This window comes from Sinocyclocheilus anshuiensis, unplaced genomic scaffold, assembly GCF_001515605.1.
Source record: "Sinocyclocheilus anshuiensis isolate Anshui unplaced genomic scaffold, SAMN03320099.WGS_v1.1 scaffold29, whole genome shotgun sequence".
In the NCBI taxonomy this organism is placed as follows: domain Eukaryota; kingdom Metazoa; phylum Chordata; class Actinopteri; order Cypriniformes; family Cyprinidae; genus Sinocyclocheilus; species Sinocyclocheilus anshuiensis.
Window position 1 is genome coordinate 915,377 of NW_015539835.1, and position 13,087 is coordinate 928,463.

The window sequence follows — 13,087 nt, forward strand, 5'->3', positions numbered from 1 at the left end:
TATAGAGGTTTCCCCGGTAACGGCTGTAATCAAATAAGCACTGCGCTCACAAACGCTACTTTATCAGGCATTACAGGAAAGACGAAATGAAAACGACACCGAAGCTTTTCTGAAGACGGTCGGTTCTTTTCAAAGATACATTCATATAAAAACACCAGCGCTGCATTTTAATTTTGAAACGTGCAGTGATCCGTTTATTCACATTTACATTTAGTCATTTTGCAGACGCTTTTATCCAAAGCGACTTCAACGATATTCCACGAAGTAATAACTCAATGTATGGGAAACACTGGACACTGTTATAAGCCAAATGGCCAAGTGGTAAAAATAAAAGAGTTCACACATATTACACAGTCTGCTGCTCATAACTGCTTAAGAGTTCACTGGCCACGAGCGATGACATCGTGGATGCTATTGTTGGACCTACACACACATTTCACGAGGAAAGTTAACGTGCACGTGACATTATAATCAGCCCAAAAGTTTCGTCTGAATTGCACGTGTTTCTACTTTCACATGCAAATGACCTGTTGCACTTATGAATATGATAACTTTCCGGCATCAATTCTAGTAGGGTAAAGCGTAATCCCGCTTTCGAAACGGTCTGTTTTGCCCTGCCATTAGCTGAGGCTGTGTGTGAACAAGACAGTAGGGTAAAATGTAATTACGCTTTCGAAACGGTCTGTTTTTCCCTGCCATCATTAGCTGAAGCTGTGTGTGAACGAGCCGCGACTGCAGAGTGTGAGCTGCTCCGTCTCACGCAGCCAGAAAGATTCTCCGGTGTTCCGCAACAATGCTTAGCTGCCCGCAGATGCGCCTGCCTATAAATCGGCCTAATTTGCAGCACAATCAGCCGATGCCGATTAATTAAAAATGCCTCTAGTCGACCTCTAGTGTTAACTAAGCGAGACATGCAAAATATGCAGAACGAGGGGGCACGAGGACTGGAATTGGGAACCGCTGGGCTACATCATGTGTCATTCACCGGTGAGAAAACTTTAAAAGTGTTATTATTAAATCAAATTATGTATATGAAATTATATAACTAAATGATATGTATATGAATTATATAACTAAAATTAAACTGTAATTACAGATTTAGGTTGAATAAAGATGTCAGTCTTTTTACTCTATTTTTCTTCTTTTTAGGAAACAAATCAAATAAAAAAAACAAATTCTACTGTTCCTAATATTCTGTATGTTGCTCAAAAACAAAATATATTATGTTCAGCGGGGAAAAGTTTTTTTGTTTTTTTTTACCCAGTCATTTAAAAATAACACATTTTAGAGCTGTAACGACAATACCGTGAAACCGTGCAGGAAGGAAGATCGGGTTGTTGATGTCTGCCATTCTCGCTCTGTCTGCACAGCGTGCGTGAACGCGCTGATGACGTATCCTGTCTGCGCGAACCGGGTGCGCAGAGGTAAGCTAATACATATGTTGACAGTCAGGTAGGAAAGCCAATTAAAACGCTCGGAGAGAGCGTTTTGATTGGATGAACATTTCTTGGTCCTACGCCTTCCACAGAATATATAAATACAGATAAATACATTCAGACCACTTAACTTAATGATTGCTATCGGGATGTGAAGAGACTTTCAACCAGCATAACAAAAAAAATTTTCTGAAGACAATCACCTATTGCACCTTTAATCATAATGACACTTGTTTGGAGGCTCGTATGTTAAAACACTGCTGAGAAAACCCAAGAAAAAGTGATGCAATTTATTGATTTAATTTTGTTATTATTCATGTTTGACGTGATGACTATTAGAAAGCATAGGCTATGTGACTAGGCTTCAAATCAGTTTGGGTTTGTACACAATCATTTCAACTGCATCTGTGCCAAATTTTATATCTCAAAGTACTTTAAGTTATGGCATTTGGAAACAAGGTAGCCTCTCTGAACATAAGAACTTCTTACATGTTTAAAAGCCACAATAAAACTTAAAAATACTTATTACATAGAATAAGCAACAACTACTATGATCCTGATTGATGACCTTCCAGTGCGCTTTCAGTGTGTGCTCCTATTATAAAGCGCATGGTAAAGTAAGACCTGTCAATCTGAGCGATCAGTCCAATCCAAGCGAGCTCCCACTATTAAACAGTGATTGATTGGTCCCTACTAGGCATGGGCCGATTACCGGTTTCAAGGTATACCGCGATTTGAAAATTTTACGGTTTCCAAACCACATTTTAGAGCTGTAACGACAATACCGTGATACCGTGATATTTTTGTTTAAGGTTATCATACCATCAAAATCTCATACCGGCCCATGCCTCGTCCCTACACACCATACCCACCCACCATACCTGAGATCGAGCTAACACTGGTTGAACTTTGAACTATGACGCTGGAAGACAATGTGTCATGATCGCAATGAGATCTGATCCATGAAGTCCAATAGCTTTAGCCAAGTAGTATATAATGCTTTCCGTGGGGATTTTCGTACGATCTACATATTGTTTTATGTTGATTTTGGGCTTGTTTGAATCAAGAACACCTGCTCTAAATGAAGACATGCAATCTACTATAGTTTACTAACGTTTCTCAAAGTTATAAACCAAAACGTAGCACACATTTTTACATACAAAAACTCGCCATAGTTTGGTCTCTAACTGAAACAAATCTGCTTTTTATACCATACCATGACACATGTTTGATGCTTTTGCAGTTCACATTTTCAAGTAGATCAAGTCAAACCGTTGGAAACCGTTTTTGGAGTACCTATAATATTTCAGGAAATTTAAAACCAATTGTTAAGAATCGGTCATATCTGCTATATCGTTAGCTATAGCTAACGATATAGCAACGACCCAGTGGTCGTTGTCTCAGACGACCACCGGGACAAAACCACAGGAACCAGATGAGTCCCCTGCACAATGTGACTTTGCTGCAGCCTGAAATTGAACTGCTGGTTTTGTCTGGCCAGAGGAGAACTGGCCCCCCAACTGAGCCTGGTTTCTCCCAAGGTTTTTTCTCCATTCTGTCACCGATGGAGTTTTGGTTCTTTGCCGCTTCTCCTCAAAGACTGAAAGTGTAGGAATCCCTCAGGTTGAGTGCAGTGTAGAGAGTAACACGAGCCTCCTCCTCCTGTTGGTGCGAGCGAGCGGTCAGTCACGTGTGTGTAGGATGGCCGAACTAAGGAGCTTCCCCTGGAACATACGCGATCGGCAACCGGCCGTTTTTTGTCTTATTGCAAGCAAATCGTCTCTGTTCTGGACTTGCACAAACTGCGTTGCAATGCAATCGTTTTCCATAATGTCATTTATGTGATATTCACTGTAAATCCAAGCTTCTAAGCTTTAAAATGACACCTATTTTGTGTTAGTGGTTATGAAGCACCATGATGACTAGGGCTGAAACAATTAGTCAACATTATCAACAACAACGACAAGAAAAATTGTCTACAAATTTTTTTTGTCGTCGAATAGTTTTTTCTCATATGACCTAATGCAAGGGTCTGCAATAACGCGTTTTGACCAGTGTGGCGCTGTAGCGCAAGACTAATTCAGCACTCCAGGATGCAATTCAAGAGAAGACGACATACACTGGCAGTGAGAGTCAAGAGTGCAAACGCAGCAGAACCAGACGCTGCTGAGAGCAGCGTTTAGATTAATATGTAAAAATCTCCTCTCGATAACGAAATAAACACACAACAAAAATGACAGCGGTGAGATAACAGCAGTTAAGAAAGCATCTGATCTTAGCCATGTGGATAAGTTTGCAGCAGCTCTGCAATTTCAGCAATCCAGTCACATCACGCTCATTTATATAGTGCTTTATAGGTTAATTTAGGGAAAGAAGCTTTACAGTGTTAAACAAAAACAGTGTCCGTGTCGCTTTTAGATACAACAAAGACTATAGAATAACCAAGAGGTGTCACTCGTATAGTTTTGAATGAGGGAAAAATGCAACGCTCAATATGGCAGCTCTATCAAAGGAAGCCCCACCTTCTGAGTAAAAGCGCCAATCGCTAATCAGTAAAGTCTGCCTGTCACTGCAGCTGCCGTTAGAAGTCCCGGTTGCTATAGAAACAGTCAGCGTTCTGAAACGTGAGCTCAGGACTGCGCATGCGCACTGACTGGTCTACCCTGAAAAATAAGCTTTTTTTTAATGCTGTTTGAGCAAAAGAAAAAAACATTTATGAGACAGTTGTTGTCATATTTCATTGGTGATTTCAAATATGGAGAATTTTAAATCTTTTGGAGAATTTGATGTTTCCCCATTCAGAGAGATAGGAGTAGTAGTATATAGCCTATATTTATTTCATGTAATGCCATGTCAGCATCAAAGGCTTTTTTCATGGCAAAAACAATAAAAACAAATACAAGTATAACAAATACAATAAAAACCAGCAAACAAACAAACACAACAGAGAGATAGGAGCTGCACTTGCATGCCCGAGAGGCGTTTCAAAGATGGCCGCTGAGTGAAATGACTTGTCTTAAAGGGACTTTGGTTACAATTACAACTTGATTTTCTGTTATTAAACAGCTTTTTTCCAGTGTGGAGCTAGCTAATGATAAAACCTTTTTATTAGTAAATGCAAAAATACATAAATAAATAGATCAGGTCTGTTTTGATAATTATAACACTAAGGTGTTTTAAGCTAATGTTGTGAATAAAATAATTTATAAAAAAATAAAATGTCTTATTTACCTTTACTTTGCTCAATATCCATATAATTTACAAAAGGTGATGTTAGGTCAGTCAACACTTTTTCGTACGGTTAATAAAATAGTGAATGAGAAAGTCTCTCTGTCATCTCATTTTGTGTGCCACATATATTTATTTGTATTGTAAAAAATAAATGGGCCTATAGGCCTAATTGTACAATAGTAATATAATTGACATTTTTTAAAAACTGAAGTGATTAACTTGTTGTATTTATTAGTTAGAATATGTGTAACTCAATTTAACAAATTATAAAAGCTGAATAATATAACAAAGCCTACTAATTGGTGAAATAATCAACAATTAGTTGATTAATCATTGTAATAATCGTAAAGACCAATTATCAAAATAATCAACTGTATGTAAAAGAGCATCTTGAACATTCTGTAAAATATCACGTTGTGTGCTTCACAAACGTCCTAGAGGTTTTGAGCTAAACAAGTATTTGTAAATATGTTTACAAATTTCATATTTCATTTTCTTTTTTGGGGGGGGTATTTTTTATTTTTATTTAACTATTCCTTTCAATGCCAAACACAAACGCTATTTAATCTATTAGTCTATTTGTTGAGGCAACTTAATAATGGTTTCCATATAGGCCTAGTCTATATCACATAATTATATAAATAAAGTGCATTATTTTTAAAGTGTTGCCTATAGATCCTAACACTGGATAGTACGTTTCTACATACAATTTGCTTTTAGTCAATAAAACTTCAAACCTTCAATTTTATTCATTAAGCAGTATTATTTGAAACTGTGGGAAGCAGGAAGTATGATCAGCACAACATAACAACAGACAGACTTTTTCAACGTTTTCAACAAACTGCCAACAACATGATTCAATTTAAGTCATCAAGTCACAAAAATGACGTTTTCCAAAGTCATATATCTAGTGTAGGCCTAAACTGTAGCCTGCATGTAAGTTACACCTTGGTGTTGACATATGTTGCCGAGTTACAGCCACTAAAACATTCAACGTTATTAATTATCAAAGCCAACAGATTACGCTAGAGGAATTTATCAAGTGTCTTTATTGCTACCACAAAAGCGATCTTAAATCGATTCCAAAAAATCAACTAGCAGCTGAAAGCAATGTATCTAGGTTGTTTCCTGACTCTCCCAGTGAGAAATGGCAACTCACTCCAGCACCCGCACACACTGCTCAACTACAAGCAACGTGTTTCAAATTCGGCACACTACGGTCAACGTGAATCTCAAAGCAACCAAAAAGAATACAAAAGTTACTTACCAAACTCTTCCAAATACTGTGAGGGGGGGAAACTAACCGTCAGTGGTTGTGTCAGTACGTACGCACGTCATCATAAACGCTTCTTCCAGTTGCCAACTCTCGCGAGACAAATAAGAAACCGCAACTTCAAAAACAGGCCCAATATTGTTTGATAATTTATTATCATCAATATTATTTATTATCAATTATTTATTACCAATAAATGAGCCCGCAACATATTAAACTGAAACTACCCTTTTATCTGAAAAGCAAAAACACAAGTTATTTTACAGAAATCAGCAAACTGCAACAAAGCAGGAACAAAACTCATCTCCAATCACCTGTGATCAGAATAGGATTGAACAGATGGAAAAGCAGGAAAAACACAAGCGCTTCAGAGGGGAGCTGTAACATAGCCACATATTTATAGCCTATTAAAATATTGGCTATTCGAACCAAATCTACTCTTAGTATAGGCCTACTTGTTTTTGTTTTGTTTTTTTACAGCCCGTGATAATTAATACATTACAAAAACATTGTAAAAATTAAAAATTAGGCTACCTTGTAAGGGAAAAAAGTCATCCTACTCCTCTACGTCTACTACTATCATCGCTTTGATTACAGCGTCACGCGCCTTCTTTTTGAACGTGATTTTTCTTCAATCCCTCATTGGAGAAAAAAAAGAAGGCGCGTGTGGAGGGGGCGGAAAATTGGACAAATTACGCTACAGCACTTATATTTTTGCACTGATTGTCTATTAACTGTGAGCAGACAGAGTGTCAATCAATGCATTGGAGAATACGGTGAACATAACTGAAAAGAAACGAAGTTGCTTGTCAGGTTTTCCTAACAAGCAGCCATATTTTTTTAAATAAACCCAAAAAACCGCAACCCGGGATTTTTTCACGCAACTTTACAAAAAAAGAAGCCCAAAGTCGCGTATAATAGGCGGACTTGGCAACTCTGACTTCTTCTTCTGTGAGTTTATTGGCGGGTTGCAAACCAACTGGAAAGGTGCATACCGCCACCATCATAAACACTCCTTATGGCAAGCCAATTTAACATTGGGGTGGGCGGATCGATTCAAATATCGTTGGTATTGATACCAAATTTGGTATTGGTATTGGATTGATACTAGCCTGATAAGTATACTTTGGGTCAAGTTTCCCTCCTCTAAGCTTAGCACATTGCTCCCGTTTCATCAAAGACATGCCGCTCCTTTCACAACTCGTATGCATACTTTGCTCATCCTCTATGGCAGGGGTGGCGAACGTCAGTCCTGGAGAGCCGCAGCCCTGCAGAGTTTTGCTTCAGCCCTAATCAAACACACCTGAACAAGCTAATCAAGGTCTGAAGGGTTACTAGAAAGCTACAGGCAGGTGAGTTTTAATTAGGGTTGGAGCTGAACTCTGCAGGGCTGCAGCTCTCCAGGAACTGAGTTCACCACTGCTGCTCTATGGAGTCAATTCAATGCCATATACTTGCAAAAGAGTTGAAGTATTGCAAAAGAAAATAAAGTTTTGCAAACGAAAATGAAAGTAGCGAGAAAAAAAGAAGTTTTGCAAACAAAAATAAAGAATTGCAAAATATAAATGAAACCGAGCAAAAGCTAAAATTTTGCAACACATATTTTCCATGGCCATAGCTACTAATTTATTTGCAACGCTGCTTTTATTTTGCGTTTCAATCAAGTGTGAGCTCGTGATACCGTTTTTTTCCCTTTGCACTTCATGTTCCCTTTCAGTCGGTCACTCTCGACGTCATGTTGGTGATGACCGACGAATTGGGATCTCGCCAGAGAGACCAATCCACTTCGAGTGTAACTAAACAAGCTGTCGATGCCCCTATCTTGCGTGCGGAAATCGCAGTCCTGCTGGCGAAGGACGCGATAGAGCCGGTCCCTCCAGCCGATATGAGGTCGGGGTTTTACAGCCCTTACTTCATTGTGCCCAAGAAAGGCAGTGGGTTACGACCGATCTTGGATCTGTAAGTTTTGAACCGTGCACTTCACAAGCTGCCGTTCAAGATGTTGACGCAGAAATGCATTTTCGAATGCATCCGTCCCCAAGACTGGTTTGCAGCGATCGACCTGAAGGACACGTACTTTCATGTCTCGATCCTCCCACGGCCCATTCCTGCGATTCGCGTTCGAGGGGTGGGCATATCAGTACTGTCCCTCTCGCCTCACATCTTCACCAAAGTCGCGGAGGCGGCCCTTGTTCCCTTGAGAGAACAGGGTGTGCGCATCCTCATCTCGACGACTGGCTCATACTCGCACAGTCTCGCGATCAGTTGTGCGCACACAGGGACCTGGTGTTCAGACACCTCAGCCAGTTGGATCTTCGGGTCAACTGGGGAAAGAGCAAACACGTGCCAACGGCATAGAGTTGGATTCGGTCAACCAGATGACTGAAACTCTTTCAGAGGCTCCTGGGGCATATGGCTGCAGCTGCGGCAATAGTTCCGCTCGGTCTGCTCCATATGAGACCGCTTCATCACTATCTCCATGGTCGAGTCCTGAGTTGGGCGTGGCTTCGCAGTACTCACCGGGTTCAGATTACACCGGCCTGCCACAGAACCTTCAGCCCATGGTCAGATCCAGGGCCGCATTAAGACTGCACTGGGCCCCGGGGCTATGACTTACTGCAGGGCCCCCCAGGCCCACCTTAAGAAAAAATGTGCCATTCACTGCGCCTTAAATGTATAATTGCAGAAAAAATATATACGTTGTATTGAACATTAAAGAAGCAACAGATTTTGTGTAAAAATAAATCATTCAAGTTGTTTATTTTGTTTCAAAATCGTATAAATGTATGAAGTGGCAAGAGGGGCCCACACACGGGGTAAAAGGCACACGGTATTTATACAAATACTTCAGCTAAAATAATGTTTTTTTTTAAATAATGTCTAAGTTAATACTTCTTCAAAACAATCACTTTAGCAAAGTTTGTACTATTTTCTGCTTATTTTGAAAAATAAAAGTTTTTTTTTTTCCAATAAATATGCTGTCATTAAAATAATTATAATAAAATAAAAAATATATATTTTAAAATACAGAAACAAAATCGTTTTAATAAGTAAAGATTCTGAAAGTATTGAAGGAGATCCAATAATAATTGAATATATATTTACAGTAGTAACAGCAAACGATATTTTATTATATGATATGATTAATATCATGTTTTTAAATATGATGGTTTCATTCTAAACATGGTGATTATCTCTAATATGGACACCCAACATAATATATGATATTTACCATCTGAATCTAACCATGTCATGTCAACAAATGGAAAAGTCAGCCATGGTTATCTCTAATATGGACACCCAGCATAATATATGATATTTACCATCTGAATCTAACCATGTCATGTCAAGAAATGGAAAAGTCAGCCATCTATTAATTATCATGTTAATTACTGTGCGCCTTTAGCCCCAACAGCAGGGGGCTAAAATACCATACTTTTACATATTCTTTCGTTATTTAAAAATTGTTTCTTTAATTATCTAAAACAAAACTGAAAATCATAAAGAAGACCGTTCTCTCAAAATATATGCATTAATTTTAGCGATTCTCATTTGCTACTTAAATCTACAACATTTTTAAAAACAAAATATTAGATCAAGTAAGCACAGAATCAACTTTTTACGGAAAAGTAAACTAAATAACAGTGCTAATAAGTGGGGGGCGTGGTGGCTTTGGCGATCGGCGCTCCAGTCAATCTACTCCACAGCCAATCACGGGCCCCCTCCTTGCTCGGGCCCCGGGGCTTCAGCCCCGCCTAGCCCAATCGTTAAAACGACCCTGGTCAGATCCCTCGTTCCTTCGGGCAGGAGTGCCCCTGGCATGCTGTGTATCCAGGCATGCTGTGGTATTCACGGATGCCTCGGCCACCGGCTGGGGAGCCACGTACAACGGGCACGCAGTGTCAGGGGTTTGGACAGGTCCCTAACTGCGTTGGCATATCAATTGCCTCGAGTTGCTGGCAGTACTCCTTGCCCTGAGCCGCCTCAGAGGGCGCCTTCGGGGCAGGGACGTTCTGGTCCGCACGGACAACACTGCGAGTGTTGAGTATATCAACCAGCAAGGCGGTTTACACTCCCGTCACATGTCGCAACTCGCCCGCCACCTCCTCCTTTGGAGTCAGAAGCATCTGAGGTCCCTTCATGCCATCCACATCCCAGGAGTGTTCAATCGGGCAGCCGACAAGCTGTCTTGAGCAGCACTTCCAGGGGAGTGGAGAGATGCAGCTGATCTGGAGACGGTTCGGAGTTGCTCAGGTAGACCTGTTTGCATCTCCAGAAACCACCCACTGCCAGTGGTTCTACTCCCTAACCGAGGCAACGCTCTGCACGGACGCACTGGCACACAGCTGGCCCCAGGGCCTGCTCAAATATGTGTTCCCCCAAGTGAGCCTGCTCGCACAGACACTGTGCAAGATCAGGGAGGATGAGGTGCAGGTCTTGTTAGTGGCTCCATATTGGCCCAACAGGACCTGGTTCACGGAACTCATGCTCCTCGCGACAGCCCCTCCCTGGCCGATTCCTCAAAGGAAGGATCTCCTTTCTCTCTCTCTCTCTCTCTCTCTCTCGCTCTCTCTCTCTCTCTTTCTTTCTCTCTGTGTGTGCACTGTCTATATAAAATAACTAGTACTGTCGCATTATGGGATTATGTATTTTCTGTGGTACACTCTAAAAAAATGCTGGGTTGTTTCAACCCAACTTTGGGTCAAATATGGACTAGCCCAACTTTTGGGTTAAAAATGTAATTTTAAAATTTAACCCAACAGCTGGATTAGTCCATATTTGACCCAAGGTTGGGTTGAAACAACCCAGCATTTTTTTTTAGAGTGTGTCATTGATCATTTTCTCATTTATTTTTATTATTTTCTTTAGTGAAATTGACCCCTATTTACTGAATTAGTGGCACTTTTCACTGTTGGCTATTTTCTTTTCGCTTGCAAATGATGGAAAAAAGGTTGCATAAACATTTTGAAATTTTCAAATAGCCATCATTAGGTAATACTGTTTGTATTACTGTGACATGCTGTGAATTATAATTCCGCGTCTAAATGACTCTTCTACATCCATTGAGATGTTCTAGTTCCAGGGATTCCCAAAATATATATTATCAGTGTTTTGTATATATATGATCTATTTTAATATAAAATAAAATATTATATATTATATTCTATATGTTTATTATGTTTGTTACAGCCAATAATAGAAGTGAATATTAAACAGTACTTAGCTTTTTAATACTCTGGGTCCCTGAGTTAACTGAAAGTCTGCATGGGGTGTCCTGGGGACTGTAAATGTTGAAATCCCGCATCCAGACCTGTGGAAACTCCATGTGTGGTCCCTGGACGGGACACGGAGGTTCTAGGTGACCTACACCAGAAATGATGGAAAAAAGGTTGCATAAACATTTTGAAATTTTCAAATAGCCATCATTAGGTAATACTGTTTGTATTACTGTGACATGCTGTGAATTATAATTCCGCGTCTAAATGACTCTTCTACATCCATTGAGATGTTCTAGTTCCAGGGATTCCCAAAATATATATTATCAGTGTTTTGTATATATATGATCTATTTTAATATAAAATAAAATATTATATATTATATTCTATATGTTTATTATGTTTGTTACAGCCAATAATAGAAGTGAATATTAAACAGTACTTAGCTTTTTAATACTCTGGGTCCCTGAGTTAACTGAAAGTCTGCATGGGGTGTCCTGGGGACTGTAAATGTTGAAATCCCGCATCCAGACCTGTGGAAACTCCATGTGTGGTCCCTGGACGGGACACGGAGGTTCTAGGTGACCTACCCCAGGAGGTAGCTCTCACTATCGCTTCAGCACGTGCTCCGTCCACGAGACAGGCCTATGCGCTGAAGTGGAACCTGTTCGTCGAATGGTGTTCCTCCCACCAGGAGGACCTGCAGGCATTTTCGGTCGACGAATCGTGCCTTGAGTTTGGGCCGGCTGATTCCAGTGCAACACTGAGACCCCGGCCCGGCTACACGCCACAGATTCCTACCACTCCCTTCAGGGACCAGGTAGTGAGCCTGCAAGCGCTGCCCCTGGAGGAGGCAGACCCAGCCTTAGCTTTGCTCTGTCCTGTACGCGCACTGCGACAGTACGTGGATAGAACTCAGAGCTTTAACTCAGCTAAAAAAATTACGTGACTGTTACGTAACTGCAACGTAATCTGGTGACCAAAGTTTCGTCGTGGCGACATAACTAGTTATGTCATGGCAACCGGAAAAGTTAAATTCCCAGTTTCGTCACCACAACGTAACTTTATGATGTTGCCAGTTAGTAACTGCGACGTCGTGGTAACGTGGTGGATCAATAGTTGTGTGCTGGTAATCAGTTGGTAATTTTTATAATTATTTATTTTCTATGGGCGGACATGCAGTAGTTTAACCTAATTTATGTCCTCATTTGCCCAAACTAATTTAAAGGCTGTTTCAACAGTTGTAAACGATGAATACAGACTTGAAATGAATTCAGTTCATTTATTTTGAAAAACGCACAAATATGAACAGTAAAATACACTCAAGCTAGCGTAATATTTGCTAGCAGACATTTCAGATAAATAAAGAAAGATACCATAATCACAGAGGTATAAATATTAACAAAAGTACTTAAAGTAGACTGTGGGTAATGTTACTCAACCAATCTGTCGCAGTTGACGAACTTTTATTTTTTGTATAATTGATGAGAAACAGAGAGAAATGTCAGACACGTCCTCTCCTCTCCAGCAACTTCCCGGTTGCCATGGTAACTCTCAACGGACACCAGTACTATACATAACAACAACAACAATAATAATAATAATAATAATAAAGGCTTTTAGCGTCTTTCCAGAGTTCAAGAACTATGTTTTATACATTGTATAACATTTACATTTAGTCAGGACAGAACAAGAGGTTGAACAAGGAGTTGTGTTGCATGTTCTGAAAGCCTGATGCCTGATCTTCCTAATGTTGTATAAAGCAAATCTGCAAGAATGGGCAGTTTTAGCAATGTGGTCTGAGAAATTCAGTTTATCATCAATCACAACTCCAAGGTTTCTAGCTGTTTTTGACGGAGTTATGGTTGATGAGCCTAACTGGATGGTGAAATTTTGATAAAGTGATGGGTTTGTTGAAACCACAAGCAGTT

The 13,087-nt window shown here is 40.0% G+C and overlaps 1 protein-coding gene across 2 annotated transcripts in view; it reads right to left on the bottom strand.

Moving 5' to 3' along the window:
- The window catches only part of traf2b (Tnf receptor-associated factor 2b), a 30,322-nt gene extending 23,743 nt beyond the window's left edge, over positions 1–6,579 (bottom strand). The window contains exon 1 of one of the 2 annotated variants that reach the window (XM_016480606.1): positions 6,475–6,579. In XM_016480606.1, the coding sequence (XP_016336092.1) occupies positions 6,475–6,495 (21 nt within the window). In that variant the 5' untranslated portion in view covers positions 6,496–6,579. Of the gene's footprint in view, positions 1–5,934; positions 6,023–6,474 lie in introns of those variants that run through there. The other variant, XM_016480607.1, reaches the window with a different exon arrangement.
- Between the last annotated feature and the right edge of the window lie 6,508 nt (positions 6,580–13,087).